At 30.1% G+C, this 23335-nt stretch overlaps 2 protein-coding genes across 9 annotated transcripts in view; one reads left to right on the forward strand and one right to left on the reverse strand.

The window, feature by feature from the left end:
* LOC146532982 (protein Fe65 homolog) overlaps positions 1–4525 on the forward strand; it is a 59863-nt gene extending 55338 nt beyond the window's left edge. For all 5 annotated transcript variants that reach the window (XM_085196922.1, XM_085196924.1, XM_085196925.1 and 2 more), the window contains exons 10-13: positions 172–374; positions 806–982; positions 1187–1366; positions 1653–4525. In XM_085196922.1, coding sequence (XP_085053048.1) covers positions 172–374; positions 806–982; positions 1187–1354 — 548 coding nt within the window. In that variant the 3' untranslated portion in view covers positions 1355–1366; positions 1653–4525. The remainder of the gene's footprint in view (positions 1–171; positions 375–805; positions 983–1186; positions 1367–1652) is intronic.
* Positions 4526–4749: 224 nt separating this feature from the next.
* Positions 4750–23038, reverse strand: yem (yemanuclein). 4 transcript variants are annotated; one of them, XM_085196918.1, is made up of 17 exons: positions 22782–23038; positions 19671–19769; positions 18718–18825; positions 18466–18585; positions 17786–17917; positions 16104–16191; positions 15544–15649; positions 15224–15349; positions 14941–15086; positions 14144–14336; positions 13570–13650; positions 13009–13224; positions 11604–12525; positions 11250–11301; positions 10671–10731; positions 8756–8804; positions 4750–8585 (listed from the first exon to the last, which is right to left on the reverse strand). In XM_085196918.1, exons 1-17 carry the CDS (start codon positions 22938–22940, stop codon positions 8544–8546), a joined length of 2700 nt encoding a protein of 899 aa, XP_085053044.1. In that variant the 5' UTR covers positions 22941–23038; the 3' UTR covers positions 4750–8543. The 4 variants fall into 4 exon arrangements, with proteins under 4 accessions (XP_085053044.1, XP_085053045.1, XP_085053047.1 ...); XM_085196919.1 differs by having other exon boundaries at positions 8756–8809; XM_085196921.1 differs by lacking the exon at positions 10671–10731.
* Positions 23039–23335: the final 297 nt, after the last annotated feature.

A 23335-nucleotide genomic window follows, 5' to 3' on the forward strand; every position in this document is an offset into this window, starting at 1 on the left:
AAGGCAAGATATAAGTCACACAGAGCAAATAAAATAAATGAATTTAAATTGGTATTTAAAAAAATTGATTCTCTAGAATGTTGACGTTGATGTTGTCACTATTTTAACTTGCATTAACAAACAGAACATTGTCTATTAAAGTATATAATTTAATAACAATGACATTGTCAGGAGCGTCATTCCCCACGCCGATGGAGGAGCCCCGCAAGACGGTGCGCGCGCGCTACCTGGGCAGCGCGGAGGTGCCGCGCGCGACCGGCATGGATGTGCTTAACGACGCACTCGAGCGCCTCGCGGCAGCGCGCGCACCCTCCGCCTGGCGCCCCGTCGCGGTCGCGGTCGCGCCCTCTATGATCACGGTCACTGAGGAGGGGGTGAGCTTAACACTAGATTCCTTATGCCTACCATGTTATATGCGGTAATTGTAGAGCTAAAAAATTAAAACAACTTTAATTACTTAGGATTTGATGCAGAATAACTTACATTATCCAGAATTCGGGGGAAATTGGGAACAATAAGAAGTGTCTTAATGGGAACAGAATATCTTAACACTAGGTTCCCAGGTTGTCTCTGCTTATATTGCAGAGAGTAATATAGCGTGAAGCTAAAAAAGTAAATACTACATTTTTTTAAACGGAACCAAAGGTCTCAAAATAACAATGATGTTTTTTTTCTTAATTTATGTCAGCAGCTTTATTATAAACATCCAATTTTTCAACTTTTATTAAATGTAATTAATAAATTTTGTATTAATGAGTTAACTTAGTATTTAAGTGTAATTACGATTTACTTACAATATTAACAGGAAACGACACCAATCCTGGAATGCCGGGTGCGCTACCTGTCGTTCCTGGGCATCGGGCGCGACGTGCGGCGCTGCGCGTTCATCGTGCACACTCCGCACGACGCGTTCGTGGCGCACGCCTTCCACGCCGAGCCTAGCTCTGGGGCGCTGTGCAAGACTGTAGAGGCTGCTTGCAAGGTTTGTACTCTAAACTTATTACTTAAGTATCGAAATGGTTGTAAATTATAATTAACAAAATCTATTTCTATGTTATAAAAATTATACTTATGGGTCTGTTATAAGTAACACTTATTATAATAGGACCCTTAACAATTTTAAAATATTATTGAAGTAAAATCTTTCATTACTTTAAAATACAATAAAAAATCCCTTATTCCCCAGCTACGTTATCAAAAATGCCTGGACGCTCACGGCGGCTCAGTGGTAGCTGGTTCACTGGGCGGGTCAGTCCCAGGGTCAATGCTGGGTGCGGGCGCGGACGGACGCGCCTCTATAGGGCAAGCGCTTAAGTCCTTTGTGGGCTCGTTGACTGGACGACGCGCTTCTTGAGCGGTTTCTATGGTAAATAGTCTTAATTTGCTTTAGTTTACTAGTATATGGTAAGATACCGAAATACGAAGTATAGGTTAGCTAACTGAAGGAAATAGTACGTCCTGTTCAAGAGAGTACACTTTAAAATTAAGCTACGTCCACAAGTTCTTACTTTAGGTTTTTTCTTCTTTAATTATATGACAATTAATAAAAAAATAATATTATAAATATTTTAGTATGTCTGCAAATAAGATTAAATTAATTGATTTTCTTTTGTGATTAAATAAAATAATTTTATCGATTTCTTTTTTTACAGCTAGCTCCCAGCGGTTGATATCGAGAATAACCGCACCACACCGAGCCGTTACCGTGACTGCGACATAACCGTGACGTGACGTGAGTGCCAGGTCACTGTCACATTGACTGCAATCACAATGTCACTTTGACGTCACCGCTTCAATGTAACTGTGACGTGACAGCACCGTCTCTGTGACAGTAACATGACGTCACTGTGACGTGACATAATCGTTACTGTAAGCGAGCCTTTGCCGCCTTTACTCGCGCACGCTTCGAGTATCGTTATTATATGGAAAATGTATCGATGTTAATATTATTATAATATAAAGATTAGAGTGTACAGTCAGTAAGTCAAAATGTTCAGAATTGTGTTTATTGGTCAGTCATGACATATGTTGGGATGTCAGTCAAGTTGTAGTCAGCGCAAACAACCATAATATCAGATTGATTATTATAAATGATAACGCTACGAATATTTGTTTTAATCGATTATGTAGTGATGCGAAAATTGTTCCACTTATAGCGATAAATATAATCGATTTTTAGAATTATTCAGTGTTTTAAATAATAATTAACTCTGTTAATTTTTGTTAAAATGTTTACTTATATAAATAGACCATTTTGTACTCGATTAATGATTGTTTTATATTTTAATGCACATTTCATTTTGACATCCAAATGCCGTTTAAAATACGTCTCTATAGCACAAATCTTACTTTCGTTTCGTTTAGAATGAGTTGAGATTAAGATTTAATAGATTTATAAAATTTATTTATTAAACCATATTAAAAAAAAAGACAAAACACTATAAATTATATAATTAATAATATATATTGAAATTTTATGCACAATTTCAACGTAGCAGCATTTGATACCGTCCATAGTAATAAAAACGGCTTTAAATCCTGCTACATAAAAATTTTCCTACAAAATTTCAATATATTCACAATCCGAAGTATGCATAACTATAAGATAATATAAATAAAATAACACAGTAAATTTCGTTGCATAATATTAACGTACATATCTATCACGTTTCACGTAATCACATTATCACGCAATCATATTGTCACGTTAACACGTAATCACGTTTCACGTTTGTTGGTTTCTCGTGTATAAAGCTTGTCGGTGTTAGATAAATTGATGGTCTCGTATATTTAATGATATTATAGTTACCTTTATAGAACTAGTCCTAATGTTATTTTTGTAAATTTTAAAGTGATTTTGTATTGAGCGTGAAAATTTATTGCGAAAAGGATTTATTTGTTATTTTTATTGTTTTCCTTTGTATATAAATAAAAAAAATAGACTTTATCATCTAAATTCAAATTACATTTATATTCAGTTTTGACGCGATTTGAAATTGTCAATCAATGACTGACTAGAAAACATATTAAAATATGGCTTCTGGTCAGTCGTTGACGTGACGGACAACGTACATTGAAAGAGGAAATCAGCTTGACAAGTCATTTTGGAATATTTAGTTCGTGTATAGTTAATACTTTTTTTACTTTTCTATATTATTAATAATAATAATTTCATAATTTCATCCTTTTTGCTTAATTATATATTTTTTCACGAATCATATTCAAAAATATTATATGACTGTTTCGTTGCATATGACTAAACTAATTTTACATTTAACTTTAATTTTTATTTTCCAAACATTTTGTTTATTATGGAATAATTTAATTAGCGTATGTTGTATATATAAATGTAGCGGTGGATAATTTTAGTGTAGCAAAATGGTTGGTCGGTAAAGTTGTTAGAAATGGAATTTATTACCTAAATGTAATAAATTCTGTTTCTAGTGGAATATTGTGAGCACGGTATGAAGAAATTGTTATACTAAGAGCGGTTTAGACCCAGTGGTTGTTACTATAACGCGGGTCACTGCTTCAAATACTGATGTAATTATGAAACAGCTTGCTACTACCATCATAATTGGTTATCTTCTAAAGGAGTAATAAATACAAAAAAAAAACAAAACAAACCGCTCTTACTGATTTCTGATTGATGTCAAGATGGCTAGGATTAGTTATTTAGAATTAAGTAATAAATAACGTGTAGGTGAAGAGTTTATTTTTGCTTAAGCTTGTATAAAATTATGTATTGCAAAAGATAAAATATTTTTTGTATTATATAACCGCAATACTAATAACACTATATATTTAAAATTCTAAGCTTCTAAATAAATTATTGATGGTAAAATGTTTATTTGCCACTCGGCCGAATATATGTATAGATAGCCTCATATAACAAGGGTGTGAAATCGTTGAGCTTTCGATAATTATATATTTGTATTTAAATCGCTATAAAGAAAACCGTTTTAAGTGGGAAAAATAAAATACTTGGTGTACTTTTAAATAGTCTAATATGTAGGGAACAATGATTTATCACTGATTTTCTAAAACGAAATCTCAGTGGCCAAAATCATTGTATAGAAATCACAAATTAGCTTCTACACAAATACTAGTCGATGTTGCTTGTATTCAAAAACACTGAGCTGTTATACGTAAATTAAAAATATAATTAAAATTATATTCACAATAATATATAAGATTAATGTTTACACGAGATTGTATTTACATATAGCGACGGGCGTTAGACGCGGCGTTCGGACCGCGCGTTCCGCCCGCCGTAGGATGCTTGACTGCCGTTTGCCGGTTAATATTTTCTATAATAATGAAATAAATATAAACATTTATAAAAGTAGTTTATAGTTAGCTTAAATTCCAGTTCTAGCTCACGAGTGCGAGTTTGTCTCACTTCGACTGTAAGTGGGGATTCGATTTAAAAACCGTCGTCGCTTTAACAGCTTAAAAGCCTTACAATTGTGGCTTTTAATAAATAATTTTGTGAAAATTAATAAAAAAATAATTATAAACACAATGTTTGTTTGTTTTATTTTGTATCCTGTCATTTTTTCAAAAAGTCGTTTCAGTATATTCTTTCTAAATACACAGTTTGGTATCAAAAATATACATATATATAATTCTTCTAATTAATAAAATTGATTAATACTTTACAAAATCAATTAACTCCTACCTGCTACCTTTGACATATCAAAGAAAATACACAACGAACATATGAGAAAAAGAAACAAAACTACAAAAGAATTCATTATAAATATTTATTTATCATTATCATAATATATTTATTGGACATTAATTTGGAATCAGGTAAATTACACAATAATTAAAAAAAACCGTGAAATCAAACTCGACAAAACATTACGAGCCCCACGACATTAAAAACACTATAATATTAATATTTATCTTATAATGGCAGTATTAGCTTTTATATACATACATATAAACATTTTAAACACAGACATTTCATTTTTGTTTGGAAAAACTTTAAAATTACCATACGAACTAAAAAAAAAGTTACCTAGGTATATGACAGAAATAAAATTTAGACTAGACTTTTCAATATTCTTCTCTTCTATATATAAAAAGTAAAAATGTTAAATAAATTACTTTCATTTTTCTGAAGGCATTGTGTGAGGAAGAACGAGGAAGCTGACCCTCCCTGATGGAACCTATTGTGTACCAATTCTTACTTATGTCAATTTGACAACGCGGACGAATCCGCCATAGATAAAAGCTAGTAATCTATAAAAACATGATAAGTAAATGCTATTTAAATTTGTTTAAAAAAATTACCAAACAACATTTGTTTTGAAAAAGTTAAATAAATAATGTTAAAATTGCATATTTGTAAATTAATACAATCCATATTGAATACCAGAGAAAGAGACGAAGACGTGGCCAGTCGCCAGTCGTGGCGCAGGGGCACCGGCATGCGACTGTAAATGCTACAGAATATAGGTATAGGTTGTATAGGTTCAATCGAGGATCTCGAGGAAATGAAATATTTAAGATTTTCATTTCCTCGTTCTTGTAGAAAAGCCAACCCAGTGTTCCTCTACTTACCTATACGTGTTACATTAGTTTATACACAAGTGGTTTAAATTCAGATTCTTAGATTTTATTACATATGTAGCTCGACCTTATAAAAGCCTGTCAATAAATATAAAATATACGTTCATCGTTTTCATAGAACATAAAAGTATTGAAAAAAAATTATGTGGGGAATATTTTTAATATAAAATTTACTTTTCTTATATCATGTTATAAAAAATAATAAACATTCAGTTCATAAATAGATTTTTTTACATACAAATAAGTGTTTATTTCGACAAATTCACTTTTTTATATTAAGAACAATGTTTGTTTTATAAAAACAACGAATGATCGTGAACCCGCACTTATTGAAATATTATATCTATCTAAATGATGATTTCAAAATCAAATTTTACCAGTCACTGTGAGTAGTCTTCAGAAAAAAATAACACACAAAATAAAATAAAATGAAGTCGCCACTTTGAAATAAAAAATGAGGATAAGAGATCGAAAGTCGTGAGGCATCATTCTATTAGATAGTAGTGTTTAATAAAAGAAAAACTATTTTAAACTATAATAATATGTAATTTTTATACAAAATATTATGAGATGATTCTTATTTACATGATATTCCTTATATTTGGATATTTGTACGTATGTATGTAATTTTTTTTGATATTATAGAATTACATCGGCAAATAAATAAATAAATCTAAGCAAGATTTTCATAAAAACCCGATTATTTTTGTAATTAAAATGAGGATTTTTTACGGCAAAACAATTCTATAGTAAGAAAATACTATAGTAAGAAAATGCATAATTTTAAAATAAGATTTTTTTTCCATTTTACATTTTTAAAGTATATAGTTTAAAATAAAATATTCACAAGATATAACACCAAAAACACATACATACATACCAACATTATTTATACGTATAAATAGTATGTGAGGAATATCCACAAGAATCAACTCAACCTTTATACAAGTTGTAGTAAAAAAACTTTAATACAATAAAGTCTCCCCATCATTTTCCCCACTGACGCGGTAGGAACGATAATTTTTCTTCACAATTTTAAATGAAACGTGGGGTTCCCAAACATCTTCATAATTCTAAATATACGCGATTAATCCGGTTAGTTTCATTTAAAATAGTAAATCGCGAAAATCTAAAATCATATTTTCTTCATAATTTCTATACAAATGTTTTCTTCTTAAGCGTCGCTTTTCTTTTCGTTTGGAACCAACTTTGCAATAATTTTCAGATTCAACATAAAAAATATATATGTATGTTTTAAATAATTACTGACCAATAAGCGTACATTTTTATGTATATAATGTAACATATATTAGATTTTTTTGTTATTTTAGGCCATTAATGGACGTAGTTACCTAAATAAAAAATTATTTTTATGACGGTCATTATTTTTTTCTATGTAAAAAATGGATTATAGAAAAGTACAAAATCTAAGCTTTCCTGTTTATCATTTAATTTATAATGTTAGGGTAAAAATCAAGTAATTAAAGATCAAAATTTGAAAATACCAATTCAACAATCTTTTCCATTCATCAATACATATAATATAAATGTAACTGATCACTGTCTGTACTTAGATTTATTAGAAAAACTATTATTGGCGGCATTTGTAAATGTAGTAGAACCAAAACAGTGAGTTTCTAAATTTTTGGCTGTTTAAGGTGGTGTGGTTTGTGGACGCAAATTTCAGAAATACCTTAATCGATTCAAATATTCTTGTTCACTGTTGTATTCTAATAAGCTCCCCATAGCATTGATTGTTTGTTTTATTTCATTTGGTTCAAACATTTAAAAAATCTTCAATTTATGAAAGTTCTACAGTTAGTTATCTGCTACTAGAAGAAACCGCCGCGGGGCGGGTCGCTAGTTTTATATAAAACAAAATTAAATTGTTCTTTATTTTAAACATTTTTTATTACATATTCACAATTAATAAATACAAACTGTGAAATATAAAAAAATATATCAATTTGCATAACATATTACACGTCCAATTATTTATTTAAATAAGAAAAAAAAAGAAAAATCTCTTGATACAATCCAAATATATTACAAAGTTGGTTCAAAACTGTATTACACAACTTAAAACTAAAAGATTTATAATTATAATACTATATATTGTACTGAACACGTCACGAGAAAATAACTATCACAAATCATTAGAACATATTAAATTATAATATATGACATAAGACCACCTTTAGAATAAGAGCGACTTTTTTAGCTTCACTTGTATACCGCATATAGCAGGGTATGCCAAAGGAACTTTATTTTAAGACACTCTGTTGTCCTTGATGAATTGTCGAAACATTGTGTGTTGTGTGGCGAAACTCAAAACCGCACTTTGTCTTGCTACCAAAGCGAGGTAATAAAATTAATTCACCTGAATTCACCTTTATGTATTTTTTACTTATTTTTATATAAACTCACAATAAAAAATCTAATCTAATCTAAAATTCCAAGGGTCTTTGGTAATTTCTTAAAAATTGCATTATTTTGAGATAGGTCACTTTAGATTTTTAATAGAATAACATTATATACAAATATTTACAATGATTGAATTACATGATTATAATATAAACGATAGTTTGTTCGACTCCCATTGAGTTACACTACTCAACATGTAATGTTACCTTAATTGAGTAGTGTGTGGATAACGGAGTGTCATAACACTTCATTCCCTCTGCATACCTTGCCTTGCGGCATACAGCGTGAAGATTAGAAAAAACTACATATAATATACACATATATTTTTGGTACATATCTCACTTTTTATGCAAGTCTGTTATTAATATAATATTTTAGGATTATTATAAATAATATTTATCTGCATTTACATGTATTTATTGGCATTTATATGTTTTATATGCATATATTCGTTATCTCGCGACGTGGCAGTAGATCTAGTTTTATATATCTTATAGTAATAAGCTGCTTTCTAATAAATATCATTCAAAACAATTATATCATTTCATCGCTTCATCGCGCAGTAATGAATTTACGTCTTTCTGTGGACAAAAAGAAACATTTTCTTTTAACATAGAAATAATAATAAAAATATATAATAAATTTGATTATAGGTATATATTTATTATTTACATTTTCAAATTTAGTTTATAACCATAATAGCATAATCAGTCAAATTAAAAATACTATTTAATTAAAAAATATAATATACCTGTGATGCTATCCATCCATTTTGTTCAAAAAAATGTATTTTCTTCATTCTGCGCTGGAACAAATTAAACAACTATAGGTTACTCTGTCAAACTATTTATGACATGATAATACTAGATAAGCATGATGACATGACGTAGTGACATATAATATGCTTTATGATCTTTATGCAAATGTGTCAGTCACAGGTTTTTTTAAAAGAATAATAATAAAAAAAAATATATATTTATTTTGGTTTGGTTTAATAGGTACATGATAGATCTTTACACCTGTAGAACAACACTACCAAGTTAGATGTAGTGGAAAAAAAAAGGAAAAAACACTGTATCCAAATAAGTATTTACATTCCTTTTGAGTTCATTATCTATACTTGGAAAAATCGGTTTAATATAAAGAAAATTTTAATGTTTGTAAACTTTATATTTTCCTTTGAATTACTTTTTTGTTTAGAAAAAAAATAACAAAAAATCCATCGTTCTAAAAATACATTTAGTATTTTTCAGTTTTTCAGCTTTATCTTGTATCTCGCATGTAGCAGGGTAGACATTGGGAGCCTAGTGTTAATACACTCCACTCTCCACTTTCCACCGAATTCTGAGGGCAAAGCGTGTTGAGTGGTGCAAACTCAAAACCATACTTTGTCACGATACCAGAACAAGGAAATGAAAATATTAAAAATTTTATTTAATAAGTAGGAATTGAATCCACACCTTTCTCGTTTACAGTCACACACTCGTGCTTCTGCGCTATGTCTGGCCTCTTACATGAACAACAGAATTCATAATTGCACTAATTCTAAATAACATTAAAAAAAATCTAGTTAGACAAAAATGAAAAGTAAAAAAAAATATGTCTAAAAGTAATATCATGGAGAGAAGTAAAAAATTAATTTCATAAATAAAATATTGCATAAACATGATTTTCAATGAGACATGTTTTGTATAATCAATACACTTAATGTTATTTATAATTATATTATTCTACTATTTTAGTTTAATACTGTATCCCGCACATAGCAGTGTAAGCCGAGGGAACCTGGGAACGTAGCATTAAGATCTATTATCATTATAAGTATTAACTCATGTTTATTTTAAGTAATATAAAAAAATATGGACAACGTTAATTTAATGAATTTTTTAATGAATTATTTAATTAATTAATTCTTTTGTTAATTTAATGTAATGTGATATACATAGGAAGCCCATACATATATAGGTAGAGACATGTTATAAGGAATTTACCAAGATTTTATAAATCACAATAATCTTAAAATTTATTATAAAAAAACTTTATTATCTATCTTATTTATTTATTTCCTCATGGTAATCTCCATTATCGAAATATTTTTATTTCTATAAAAAAATAACTACAGAAAAAAATGTTTTATTTATGTAATTTGAAATGATTTGTCATGAATCTATATTTCTTCTGGCCTTCGATAACAAGTGGCTTTTTACCACAATTTACATTTTATTATCTCTAGTAAGTATCACATTCCTGTAGTTTCTATCTTAGTTTCTTTTTATATTAACTTGTCTCTACCATAGACAACATAGTTCGGAAAGCATGACATGTTAGCCACAAATTGAAATTAACTTGCTAACTTTTAATTTCATGATTTTACTAAAAATATATTTACATGGATAGTGCATAAAAAATATCTAAGGAGCAACTTAAAAATAAAAACTTTTGAATATGTACAAAAAGTTACATATTTTATTTGTAATTATTATTATGACATTCAACATAACTTTTATAAGAAAGTTAGTAAAGAATTATTAATAGTAATTCTTCAAATGTAAGGGTTGACATTGGTCACTTGACTTACATTTTAGATAGGTGATCACTTTTGGAATAACAAAAAAACAAAAACAATAAAGTTAGCGAGCTAATTCAATAGTTACAGACAAACTTACAGATTGTCTTTAGATCGAGAGTCTGTTCTGCTGTACGTGTTTTTGCTCTTGCTTCTCGGGCCTTTGTGAGGAAATTTTGTATTAAATATAGTAGATAGAAATGTTAATTAGAACTTAAGTGCCATTAAAATGGTATGATTAATATGGTTATTTTGACTAATTATGGGGGTATTAAGTTACATAATTGTTTTTGCAAACAGAAAAGTCTTTAAATACTAATGGTACTTGGTTAATTACAATATAATTGTTATTTAATCTCATGAAACATATATCTCTATAAAGATTGACATTCAAATTCATAGCTAACTCTAATAAAAAAATATTCAACCTAATAATTATAAGTATACTTATTAAAAATTATAGAATTTACTGACATTTTTTAATTATTAAATAATTTATGCTTTTTACAACCAATAAGGAATAATTTCTGCTCACATTGGAAAAAAATATATATAATATTCAATTCAGTATATAAAATATACATTATATAAAAAAAACAAATTACATCATCATCATCATTATAGAAGGTTAGAAAAAGTTGACTTAATGAATTAAATATAAATTGAAATGAATGCTTACTTGTAATAACACTCCCATAATTACAATTTAAATTTGGCAGCTCTTGTGAATTCTGAAATAAAAATAAAAAATATATAACAAAAAAAAATTAATAATACAATTATAAAAGTACTTAAATATGAAAAAAAAATAGATGCACTCAGAAATACTTATTAAAGGTTAACTATTATTAAGTAGATACAATTTATCTAATGTTATTCAAATCATAAGAGACTTGTTGACACTCATGTCACACTCAACAGCTTTATTCAAGTGTCTAAAGTGCAATATAAAAATTGAATATAGGGGGGACTCAGACACATGTCTTTTGGAACCTGCCTAATCAAATAAAAAAAAAAACAAACAAACACTAACCTTCATATCCTGTATACTCCTCGTGAGCCCCGCAATATCCTCCTCGGTGATCTCATCCGCATCACTAACACTCACACTTGTGTTCTCAATTACGCTGTTCACTTTCACTTTGTCCTTGCAAGGCACTTCACTTTGACACTTGGTGTTCACACTTTTGTCCAATTTGTCCTCCACTATCTCTAAATCACTGCTACTATCATCTAAATTGACTGGTTCTTGCATGTTATCATCTAAAGGATTGATATCTGACACTATAATTAATTCCTTTTTTTTCTTGACTTCTGGCGGTCTCTTATCAGGTTTGACAAATGTTGGTGAATGATGAACCGAAACTAAACTCGGTCTGGGAATATTATTCTCCATCATTCTCAAATTTTCAATATGTTTTTGGGATATTTCCTCTTTATTTTTGGGGCTTGTTAAATCTTTTTTGTTAGAAATATTAGTATCAATATGTAATGGAGTATCAATATTCTTAATTTTCTCCAGTTTCTTAACTTTATCCTTTTTATGTACCATTTCATTGAGAGCAGCTGGTGATTTTACACGTATTAACGCCTCTTTAGATTTTTCACTTAATTTCTTGTCTTTTTGCGTATTGACCGGCGTTATTGTTATACTGCCTATATTATTAGGTATATCTTCTCTTTTGTATACATCTTCACGTTTTCTATCTTCTGTTTTTTCTATTATCAATTCCTTGTTAATAGTAAAATTGTTAGGTGATATTGTAGTATTAGCTTTATATTTTTCTTTTTCATCATTATTGTCTATAGTTTTGATAGAAGTAGTTACTGTAAGGGAGCTTGGGAACTGAAGTGTTTCTGCATATTGTGGAACATTAGTTATAACTGGCGAGGGCTGTGACATAGAACCGGCACGTGGTCGTTTCAGATCAGACGCTTTAACTTCTTTATGTAGGCTGAAATAAAAAAAAATAGGTAAATATAGAATATTTTTTAAATGTATGTAACAATAGTAATAGATTTGGAGAACAATACAATATACTTTATTGCACATAAAATTTACACAAATTAAATGTTTAGTTTAATTAATTAAATGAGTAGTGAGTTTAATTTTCATTGATGAGATATTTTTTGGATTAAGTCTAAGCACGTACATGTGAGTAAAAGTTAACGAAAATTAATATCCATAGTACAACAACAAAGTCACTCAAACTGTTTTAAGTGTGGGCATTGTGACAAATCCTTCGGCATTGGCAGCCGTCTCCCTACACCACCCTTCGCCTCCTTCTCCTCGCCGGTGTCGGCTAGAGCCACTAACCACTGATTGTCAGAAGAACCACATAAGTATGAACCCACAACTATTCCATCATATTGGGTACGATGGCCCTACTATTATCCTATATATGTACAGATACAAATATATATATATACAAACTCACTCAGCCTGTTTCAACAGTGTAGGCATCCTGACAAATCCTTCAGGGAACAAGGGTAGAGCCCTACTGGATAGTAGGGCAGCCGCGTCTCTACCGGTGCCGGCTAGGGAAGCTAACCTCATGAGTAGGGCTCGGGCACGGGAACACCATGGGAAACGACGTTTGGGACGCCTTTTGTCTGTTGTTGGACCGTCTGTTTTTGTTGTTTGGAGCTTTTTCCTGGAAACATGAGTTTTATAAGGAATTCGTATTAAAATTTGTTTTTAATGCAGTACTATCGAGCCCTGGCGGCCCTCTTGTTAGCTGCGCAGATTTGATTTTAGATTTGTTTCTTACTTTTCATTATTTTATTTCAGAGTAAATAATATGCAAAAAATCAGAAAACTTAATTCCAGGGCGGCGACGAGTCAGCGACCGCACCATAGTTAATATATAACAGCCAAATAAAATATTTGTAGTAGTGTTTGAACTCAATGCTGTATTTATGTACACAGCAAGGAAATGAAAGTTACAGTGAGAAACTATGGCCTCAAATTTTATAAATAAGCGTCAAATAATACACACTTTTCTTCCTGCACCCTTTCACAGTCAGCTTTGTAAGCAGCTATCATGGCTGGCTTGCGTTCTTCTATTAAAATTTTTAATCTGAAATATTATAAAAATCGTAATATTTTTAGAATGTTTAATATGATTTGCATAGTAAGCAATATTTTTATGTATATATATGGATCTAACAATCTGAAGAAAAATTATATAATTACTTTTTTCTGGTTATATATTGCTTATAGGCCATGCAGCTTATATGCTGGTTGTAGGAATTCCAGTCAACTTTTTGATTTTCCACTTCATTTGCGTGGACTTTAGAACACTTGCTATTTTATTTTTATTTGTGACTCATTAACTTAATATTTATTTACATAGCACAACTGTTACTTTCAGGCTTTCATGTTGCTAAAACACAGGACTTGACTGTAAAAGCGATGGTTAAGGATTCTATTCTCACTCACACTGAATTACTATTATTTCGTCTCTTTAGTAAGACAAACCACGGCGTTGAGTCCTGACTCGATACACGTTAGCTTTTCCCTCTGCCTACTACGCTTTCTGCCTCATATAGCATAAAATAACAGATAATTACCTAACTAAAGTATCTTCAATCTTAGCTTCTTTCTCAGCCAGTGTCAACATACTAACATCCATATGATCCAACATGTCGTCAGCTTTCCTCTTGAAGTTATTACTACTAGTAGTACTAGTTGTATTTGTAATTGTTGTCGTAATAATAGTGGCAGTGGGTTGAGCAATTTGAGAGGTAGTTGGCGGTATTGGAGCTGAAATAGTAAACAAATATATTTTATTATATAGAAAAAGATAGAAAGACTATTTTAGTTAGACATTTGATTTTTTTCTATAGCTATAGAAATTATGTAAAAATATTAAATATAGTTAAATAAGCCATTTGGACATACTATCCCGATGAACAAGTCTTCAAATGCTGATCAATATATATTTATTCTTTATTGAATACAATTTATATTATCAAAAATATGCAAAAGAAAAAGGGTGGAATTTTTATTTTTTAGCATTTTGCATATAAGGTCACGATAGTCGTTTCTGTTATTCACTATACAGATCAGTTTGTTTTCTTATTACAAAGAGAAATTGAACCTAACATGTAAAAATATTTTGTACAATTTACTTATAATATATTTACGTTTATATTTGCATTTCTTCGCTCTGGTGTCGAGGCAAAGCGCGGCGTTGAGTTCTGCCACTCAACACGCAATGCCTCCAGAAATTGGCAGAAAGTGGGGGGACGGAGTGTTTTAACACTCCGTGAAGCACAGCATGAATTTAAAAGAACTTATAATATAACAATAAGTTTAAGAGGGCGAAGCTGCCCCTGTATCGCTAGTTAATAAAATAGATACATACTAGTTTCAATTTGTGGCAGTGTTTCCCTCCTCAGCCTTTGTAATAATTTATTATCGGCAGTCACATTGAGCATTTTGGCTACATAATTGGAAGTTATACGACGAATATTCTCATTCGCACTCGCTTTGTTTAACGCACGTTCTAAGCTGGAATGTGAAAGAAAATTGTGTCTGTTATTACTAAATTATATTAGCTAAATTCTATATGTTAGTATAATTTCGGTGGTAGAATGGATTTTACCAATTTTCAATGTTTATTTTAAATATTAAACAGTTCTTATTACCTGCCAACACACTGTTCAATTTTAGTGTCCTCCTTACTGAGTTGACGGCTTAGTACTTCAAACTCTTCTAACAATTGATTCACTGACGACGGCAACTGTTTCATTTCCTCCTTCGATTCCATATCCCTAAATTACACAATAATAATTATTAATATCAATTATTAATTCTGTCTGTTTGTCTGTTCGTTTGTGCACGCTTATATCAGAAACGGCATAATCATTTCAACGCTTTATCAATCAAACTGGCCGGCATAGTAATTTGAGTGACGTTACCCAACGCCGCACATTGATATTATACACACATATAACAAATTATTAACCTAGAACTGTCTGATGTGATGGCATTCTCGGAGCTGGGCGCCGGTTTAGATGTTAATGAATCTGACGACCTTGAATCTGCACTTTCACCATCACCTTGAGCATTGTCTGTAGATGAAAGTTACTAATTAATATTAAATTTATTATTTTTTAAATTTGTAGCAGTGGTAACATGGGAACCTAGTGTTAAGACACTTCTGTATCCTATTTTCCGCCGAATTCTGGAGACATGAAGTTGGAGAGTGGCGCAATTCAACGGCGCGCTTTACCTCCGTTACCAGAGCGCGAAAATGAAAATATTCAATATTTAATTGTCTCGAGTGGGCAACGAATCCACAACCTATCGGGCTTACGTCAATATCAAATTTATTTATTTAATAAAATATTAGATAAGTCAGTGGTGGAGTTTGTCTTCTTACTAGAAAGAGGAATTGAACCCCTAATTCAAGTATATTTTAATTTCATACATACAAATGTCTGGCTTTAAAAAATCTTGAACAGAGTAGTAAACTTTACTAATGACCATTGTTTTTTAATTTAAATTAAAAATAAAAAAAATTACCATCAGATGTCTGCTTTCCAGATGTAGGGGCAGAGGAGTCGGTCCTTCTTATCTTCTTGGCGTTCTCCTTATCACTATTTTTACTCTTCTGTAAACAGAGAAAATATTTTACACTAAAGTCTATTCAGTTTCCAAAATCTATATTGACGCACTTATCAGTAAATATTTGTACACACAGTTATAGCAGAAGCGGCTAGGTTTTTATGATTTATCCTATATCTTATAAAACAAAGTCGCTTTTCGTGTCTGTCTGTTGTTTCTAACTCTTCTTCTTCTAAACCACCGGTTTAGAAGAAGAAGAGTTAGAAACTGCGGTTTTCACCATTAGGTCGAGTATTTTTCGTAGAAGGTTTATATATAGTTTATTATTTGTACATTCTTATGTAAATTAACATAAATACGAAAAATATGAATAAAGTTCTACCCGCTGAGACACTTTCGCGCATGCGCTGCTTTAATGGTAAGTACTACATGAAAAAAATGTACTGGAGTATTGTTCCTCTCAATGAGATCTACAAAAAAGTCCGCGAGAGCATATTTTTATCTTTTAAGGATAACGTGTAGTGTTCATATTTCTGTCTAAAAATAATAATTTCAATATATTTTTTATTGTGAGGGATATTTTTCCATAATGGTATTAATCCTTATCCTTTAAAATACTTTATTAATTTTCTACGTTAAACGAAGATAAAATTTGCTTTTCACACAATTTCGAAATTGCGAATAGTTTGAGAGAAAAACGCATTTAATTGTTGACACATCACGCCGTTGACTCATCAGCTGTGCCGACTTAAGTTTTACTTATCCCTTACTCTCAGCATATAAATAAGTATATTAGTTACGTTGGCCATTTAATGTAGATCAAAACTGTCTTTACTGTTTTTCATTTTAATAAGTACTTTAGAAGTTGTTACAATATCAAAAAATCCTTGCTGCGAAACGGCTCGCCACTCGCCATGCGTCCGCCGCGCCCGCCTGCTTTACACGCATCGGTGGTTCAGTGGTAGAATGCTCGCCTGCCACGCGGGCGGCCCGTGTTTGATTCCCGGCCGATGCATTCTATTTAATTTTCCTCACAGGCAGCCACGTAGTGCTTGCTTTTCATCAGGGACAGAATACCCTCTTCAGCATTAACCACAAGCAAAAAAAAAACCCGCCTGCCTTTATAGCAACGAAGATTTAGATGCGTTTGCACGTATTGGATAATTAGAGTTGAATGTATTATTCCAGCGCGATATATTTTTTGTAGTAGTTATTAGTAGGTAGGCTTTTGTTTATAATTTCTTCCGTTTAAAAATAGTCATTTAACTATCTAAAAATAGTCATTTAAATATATTTTAATAAGTACTTGAAAAGATTAGTAGCACAGATTTAAAATTACGGTACCTACTAAAAAATCCTTGCTGTGTAAAACAATTGGAAAATCCTTATTGAAACTACGAAAATGCGGGTTGCATTGGGGTTTAATTAATTTTCACATTATATTAAGTGCTTTGCAAACATACATTATATGAATAATCCAGTAGTAAAAGCGGGCGAAGCCGCAAGGGGGTCGCTAGTTTTAATATAAAAAACAGGTCAAGTACGAGTTGGAGTTCACCCAAAGTGAACCCACAATCGTAAGGGCCTAAATATAACACTAACTTCACTTATTGGTAGTTTGAAACCAATAAAACCCATACCTTTTTCCTATGCTCAGTATCATGGGAATCAACCCCATTGGTGATACCCTTCGTTTCCTTCGCATCTTGACTGTCTGAATCCGATGACGAATCAGAGTTATTACTGCTGCTACTGCTTGATATCTTGCGTCTCTGAATATAAAAAGAATAAATATATGTTAGTATGGTGGAACCGCGGTGATTTGATAAACATTTTGCAAGGCGATGTCAGACACAGAGTACCGTCTTAAACTTTTCCGGAATTTTATTTAATAAATTCGAGAAATTATGTCATAAATTGTAAATCAAATGTGTATAAGTTATAATCTTAACATCATCAGACTGTTAACTTTTATTTATTTATTTATTTATATATATAAATCTTAACCTATTACAATTAATGGCGTATAATTAACAGTAATACAATTTTGGCTAAGCTAACAATAATTGATTAGCACTACTCTCCGAACTAGTTTTACTGTATGACGGTAGGATAGTATTCCTCGCATGCTTGTTTTCTTACTAATGTAGTACATATAAAAAGTTTAGATGCAGCCATTTATTTGTTTGAACTTTCTTGATAATATTAAAATATAATAAACTTAACATCACATGACCAAAATTGAAAAAATTAAAAAATAAAATATCCTTATTGTGCTTAGTAAATATAATAAGCAAACTAAATGGTACATATAACATACCTTTCTATTATCCCTGAAGTTTTGATCCACCTCATTGACTGGCTTGAACTCTAGAGAGCCGCTGTGTATGTGGAATCCACCATGTTTGGTATCCACACCTGGGATTATCTTTTCGTCATACTGAAATATTATAATTCATTTTGTTATTTATCTATACAAACATTTTAATGTTGAAAAATTTGCTGTTGTTTATTTGTATAGTTACTACGGTCAATAGACCGGGCTTATGTTTTGTATGTACTACTAACGTACCGCATCAGTATTGTCGATGAAGGAATCGTTGTCATCGTAACCAGCCCCAATATCTGCGAATTTGTTTTTAACTGTCCCGCTTTTCTTGCCATACGTGCTTTGGCCACCCTGAAATATTATGTTTAAAATGATGATAATAAAACATTTTTAAAAAAATTTCCGAAAGGGGATAACCCCCCCATTAAAAAAAATATTTAGGCACTAGCGACCCAAACTCGGCTTTGCCCGCTAACGTGAAAGTGCAACAAACATCCATTTTCACAAACTTTTACATTTATAGTATTAGTAGGATTTAGATGTTCTCTCAAAGGACAAAATGATTATATCAAGTTATTGATAGTAAAAATAAATTGAAAAATAATAATTACTACAAAATAAAAATGTGCTTCTTGTGAGCAAGTAACAGCTAAGTAGCTAACAAGGCTTAGAATATTCCAATAACAATTTTCAAAGTAGTTAGTTTTCATATTTAATTGTGAAATAAATGGGAATGTGGAATACCTAATGAGTTTTTGTAATCAACCTCTGTTGACTTTGTGCTTAGTTTCTTAATATTATTGTTATAATTGATAAAACTATTTAAAAAATACATAAACAACATTATTCTTAAAATAAAACAAAACAATATAACTCTTAAAATATTTAAATATAATAAATAATTTTGTCAATAATAAATATTGAGGCTGCTGTGGCGCTGTTTGCACGACGGTTGGATAAATTTCTACTAGGAAGAATGATTTATTTAAAATTCCTCACTCTGGCAAGGAGACAAAAGGCAGTGTTGAGTTCCTTGTTAACATACAATACCTCTAAAATTAGGTGGTGCACAGGGAACCGGTTCCCTATGCTTATTCAGCTAAATCTGAGATACAGGGTAAAGCAACAACAATATAATCTTATTTAGCTTCACTGTTTAATATACATATATATATATATATAAATGAAGTACTAACATATTTCCTTTCAAATTCCCTAGCTTTCCTTTTAACATCATCATCATTATCAAAGAAGCTGTCTGGTGGTGTGGTGCCGTTTATTCTTTTTTCTTTTCCCTAAAACAAAAAAAATACAATGAATTATACCATATCTAAACAAATATTAAAAAGCTGAAGAGTTTGTTTGGTTGAGGACATTATTCAGAAATTATTATTTGAATTGAAAGTATTCAATTACTAATTGTAATGAATTCCTTTAATTAATTTCTCACACATATAAAGTTAGAGGCATAGTTAGTTCATAATATTAAAGAGATATATAAAATATAAAAAAAAAACATCAAGCATTCTGTTATATATTATATTAAGAATAAATTATCAATTATTCACAATTTCAAATATATCTGATAATATATTAGAAATGTAATAATTTCAGTAATAAATATTATTATCAGTCAAATTATGAGGCCAAGAAATAATAGGTTATTTTACTGTAAATAGATTAAAATATTAGCTACTTTAAGAAATAATTTATACTATATATGTTAGAAGTTTAGTTAGAAAACATTTCATAGATTTTTTAAATATAAAATATTTACTTATAATTTTTATATAACATATAAAAACAATGAAAATTCATTTGTATTTCAATATTGAATAAGCAAGATTGAATAGGCGTAAACAAGCTGAAAGGCAAAATCCTCTCGCAAAGACCTTGAATGTTAAACATGATTCACTAGTGACATTATTTTATATCAAAATGTTTATATCATATTTATTTATACATATATTTATATATTAAGGTATTTCAGAGTGTATAATTTATTTTAATTATAATTAAACTTGTATATTATTTTACCAATAGTATAAAGAAAAAATTTATTTGATGACTGCATTTAACATGCAGTCATCTAAGAAGCTACTGGTTTAAATTAAAATTATATTTTTATGTCAGATAGCCTATTTATCAATGAATAATTTAGGCAATAAAATTAAGGTAATAATACATCACTTTTTGTTTTAATGTAACCCATTTCACTAGAATGTGTTGTGTGATTTATATACAGATTTTAGCTATTTTGATATACACAGATAATTATTTAATAATAAAAAAATATGAAGAATATTTCATACAGAAAGTGTGAATTCAAAACATCCTAATTACAATTTGTGTCAATATAAAAAGAAATATCTTTAATACATAATTATCTTCATAGTTTAGCTATCTATTCTTGTATGAATAATATTTAGCTTTAAAAATAATTACAAGCACTACTACGATAAGCAAGGAATTTAAAAATATAATTCCATTTACCTGCATGTTACAAAACAAGTATGAAAAATGTACTTTTTATGAAAATAAAGTAATAAATAGTTAAATACTATTTACAAAAAAATATATGAATCTTAATAAAAATAATTAATAGTAGTTTTTTTTTAAGATTAATGAATTTTCTTGTTTTATGTGTATTTCAATTACTTCAATAAAGATTAAATATAAGAGGATTGTAAAATCTCATTTCTTATCATTCTTATCAAAACTTTAATATTGAATAGTATTTAATATCACTGCTTATATCAAATCAATAATAACCAATTTAACAAATAATTACTTAATATTATTTTATATTTAACAAAAATTGCAAGTAAACCTAAACGCGAAGGCTAGTAAACGAAAAAACAATGTAGGTTTTCTTATCTATTTATCTCACAAGGTACAGAAGATAAGGATAATAACCATTCTAAAATAATCTCTGCACGAAACAAATAAACATATTCAACATGAAGATAACAAAAAAAAAGATAAATCACGTCATAATATTGAAATTTCAAAAATAAATAAAATATTCATAAAAGGCGCAAAAATATATTTTGTAATAGAGAAACGATAAATCACGTCATTATAATAAAATGCCTAAATAATTTTTTTTCTTAAAGATACATAAATTACACTAAATATCATTGTTCATTACTAATAGAATAAGAAAACAGCAGAAAAGTAATAAAAAAAAACAAAAAAAAACCGCGAAAAAAATAGCATATTCCCTTAACGAGGTCATTAGCTTATCCATTACATATGTATAAACACGTAAAATGACGCGCAACTTATATACCTACATAAAACGCAGATTATACACAAAATAACCTCATACACGTCAAAACAACAGTGTATAAATGTATAATTAACATTCACACACACTAGTTTATACAAAATGGATGTTATAATACATAACATAACCTATAGATATATCGATTAAAAGTTACTATAACAATGTTTTTAATACTAAAAGGTAAACGATGCCCAGTTCTGCCAACTACAAGTTTGTCTCACAATATACAATGTTTACGCCAAAAACGCGAAACGAATCGCAAATGAAAAAGACATTATACAAACAAATTACATATATTAACATAATATATACAAATGAAATATAATGACAATAAAAATTCTATTTTACAATTGTGTGTCAGCCTTCAGTGTATATAAATTGCACACGCACACATAAAAACATTATCTCTATATGACTTTTAATGTCAATGCATATAATTAGTAACCATATGTTTCGATAAAAAACGCATAAATAATGTTAAAATTGTATGTAATTAGAAAGTAACCTAAAAATAGTCCCTTTGCCGGAAACAGTGCAATAGGCGCGTTAACCTAGGTCATCCAACACTACTACTTTCGCTCGATCACCTATCTAAATAACACACCGGTATCGTCATCAATTAATCATTATAATATTTCTAGTGCATTCTTATTAATATCTTATTTATTTAACGTATAAAATATTGATAATCGGTCTCAGAGAGCGATCAAAACATTGCCCACGTAAAGGATGTCCTAGGTTGACGTTCTTCTTAGATTGTTGCAAACATGGCGACCGATATCTGGGCTTCTCGCGCGGCCCGTGGACGCAAAATCATGTAACAATACTAATGCAAAGCTATGTAACGTAAGCAAAAAATATCCTAAGCGAAATCTAAGAGCTCGGTTTACAACCATCTTTAGCCGCCAAATGCGGCGGTGTATTGCTCTCGTATTATTTCACACGATCCCCAATAACACAAAGAGCTGAAAAACCAGTATGGTTGCGTAAATTACTATGATTTTCTGTTATAACTTACCAGCACTGCTCTGACTAGTTCCTTGTAATCCAGCTCTGGATATGCTTTTTCGTTGCTTTCGTCCAAATTTATAGTTAATCTCACTGTTTCCTTCAATTTGTTTAGTGTACTTTTTGCACCACTCACTGTTATAAGATTAGCACGTTTAGGGTCCGACATTTTCCACCAAATTCCAGTATAAAATGATTTTTTTCAAAGCATGACACGGCCTGCATTTTCAAACTGTGTACCACATTGCCACCATGTTGGAATTCATTGTTTGGGTTCTGAGCGCTACGGAACGAGCTGGAACTAGTCGCCACTTTGACTCATGCGCCGATAGATAGCGCTGTAGTTTACTATAACTTCCTCTAGATAGCGTCACATTTTTCTGTAATAAAATAGAATTTTGTGCACAATAAATAAGATATTAATAAAATATCCTATAATATATATTATGAGTATACTATTTTTTAAATGTTTCCTTATTTTTTAGCAGAAACTTTATTTATAATAATAAGTTTGTGTATGAACCTTAAGTTTCAATAGTGGCTGTGAGGTGACAAAAATGTTCA

This window comes from Heliconius melpomene, chromosome 13 (assembly GCF_056956725.1).
Source record: "Heliconius melpomene rosina isolate 202511_hmr_F chromosome 13, ASM5695672v1, whole genome shotgun sequence".
NCBI classification, from domain to species: Eukaryota; Metazoa; Arthropoda; class Insecta; order Lepidoptera; family Nymphalidae; genus Heliconius; species Heliconius melpomene.

What these genes read in the sequence shown, in the direction of transcription:
- yem (XM_085196918.1), bottom strand. Translation starts at nt 22,940, where the DNA reads ATGTCGGACCCTAAACGTGCTAATCTTATAACAGTGAGTGGTGCAAAA. An exon ending in TGGAAAGCAGACATCTGATG is followed by an intron (nt 15,650 to 16,103) that starts GTAATTTTTTTT and finishes TTTCATCTACAG; the next exon opens with ACAATGCTCAAGGTGATGGT. An exon ending in GGAGTATACAGGATATGAAG is followed by an intron (nt 11,302 to 11,603) that starts GTTAGTGTTTGT and finishes TTTTTATTTCAG; the next exon opens with AATTCACAAGAGCTGCCAAA.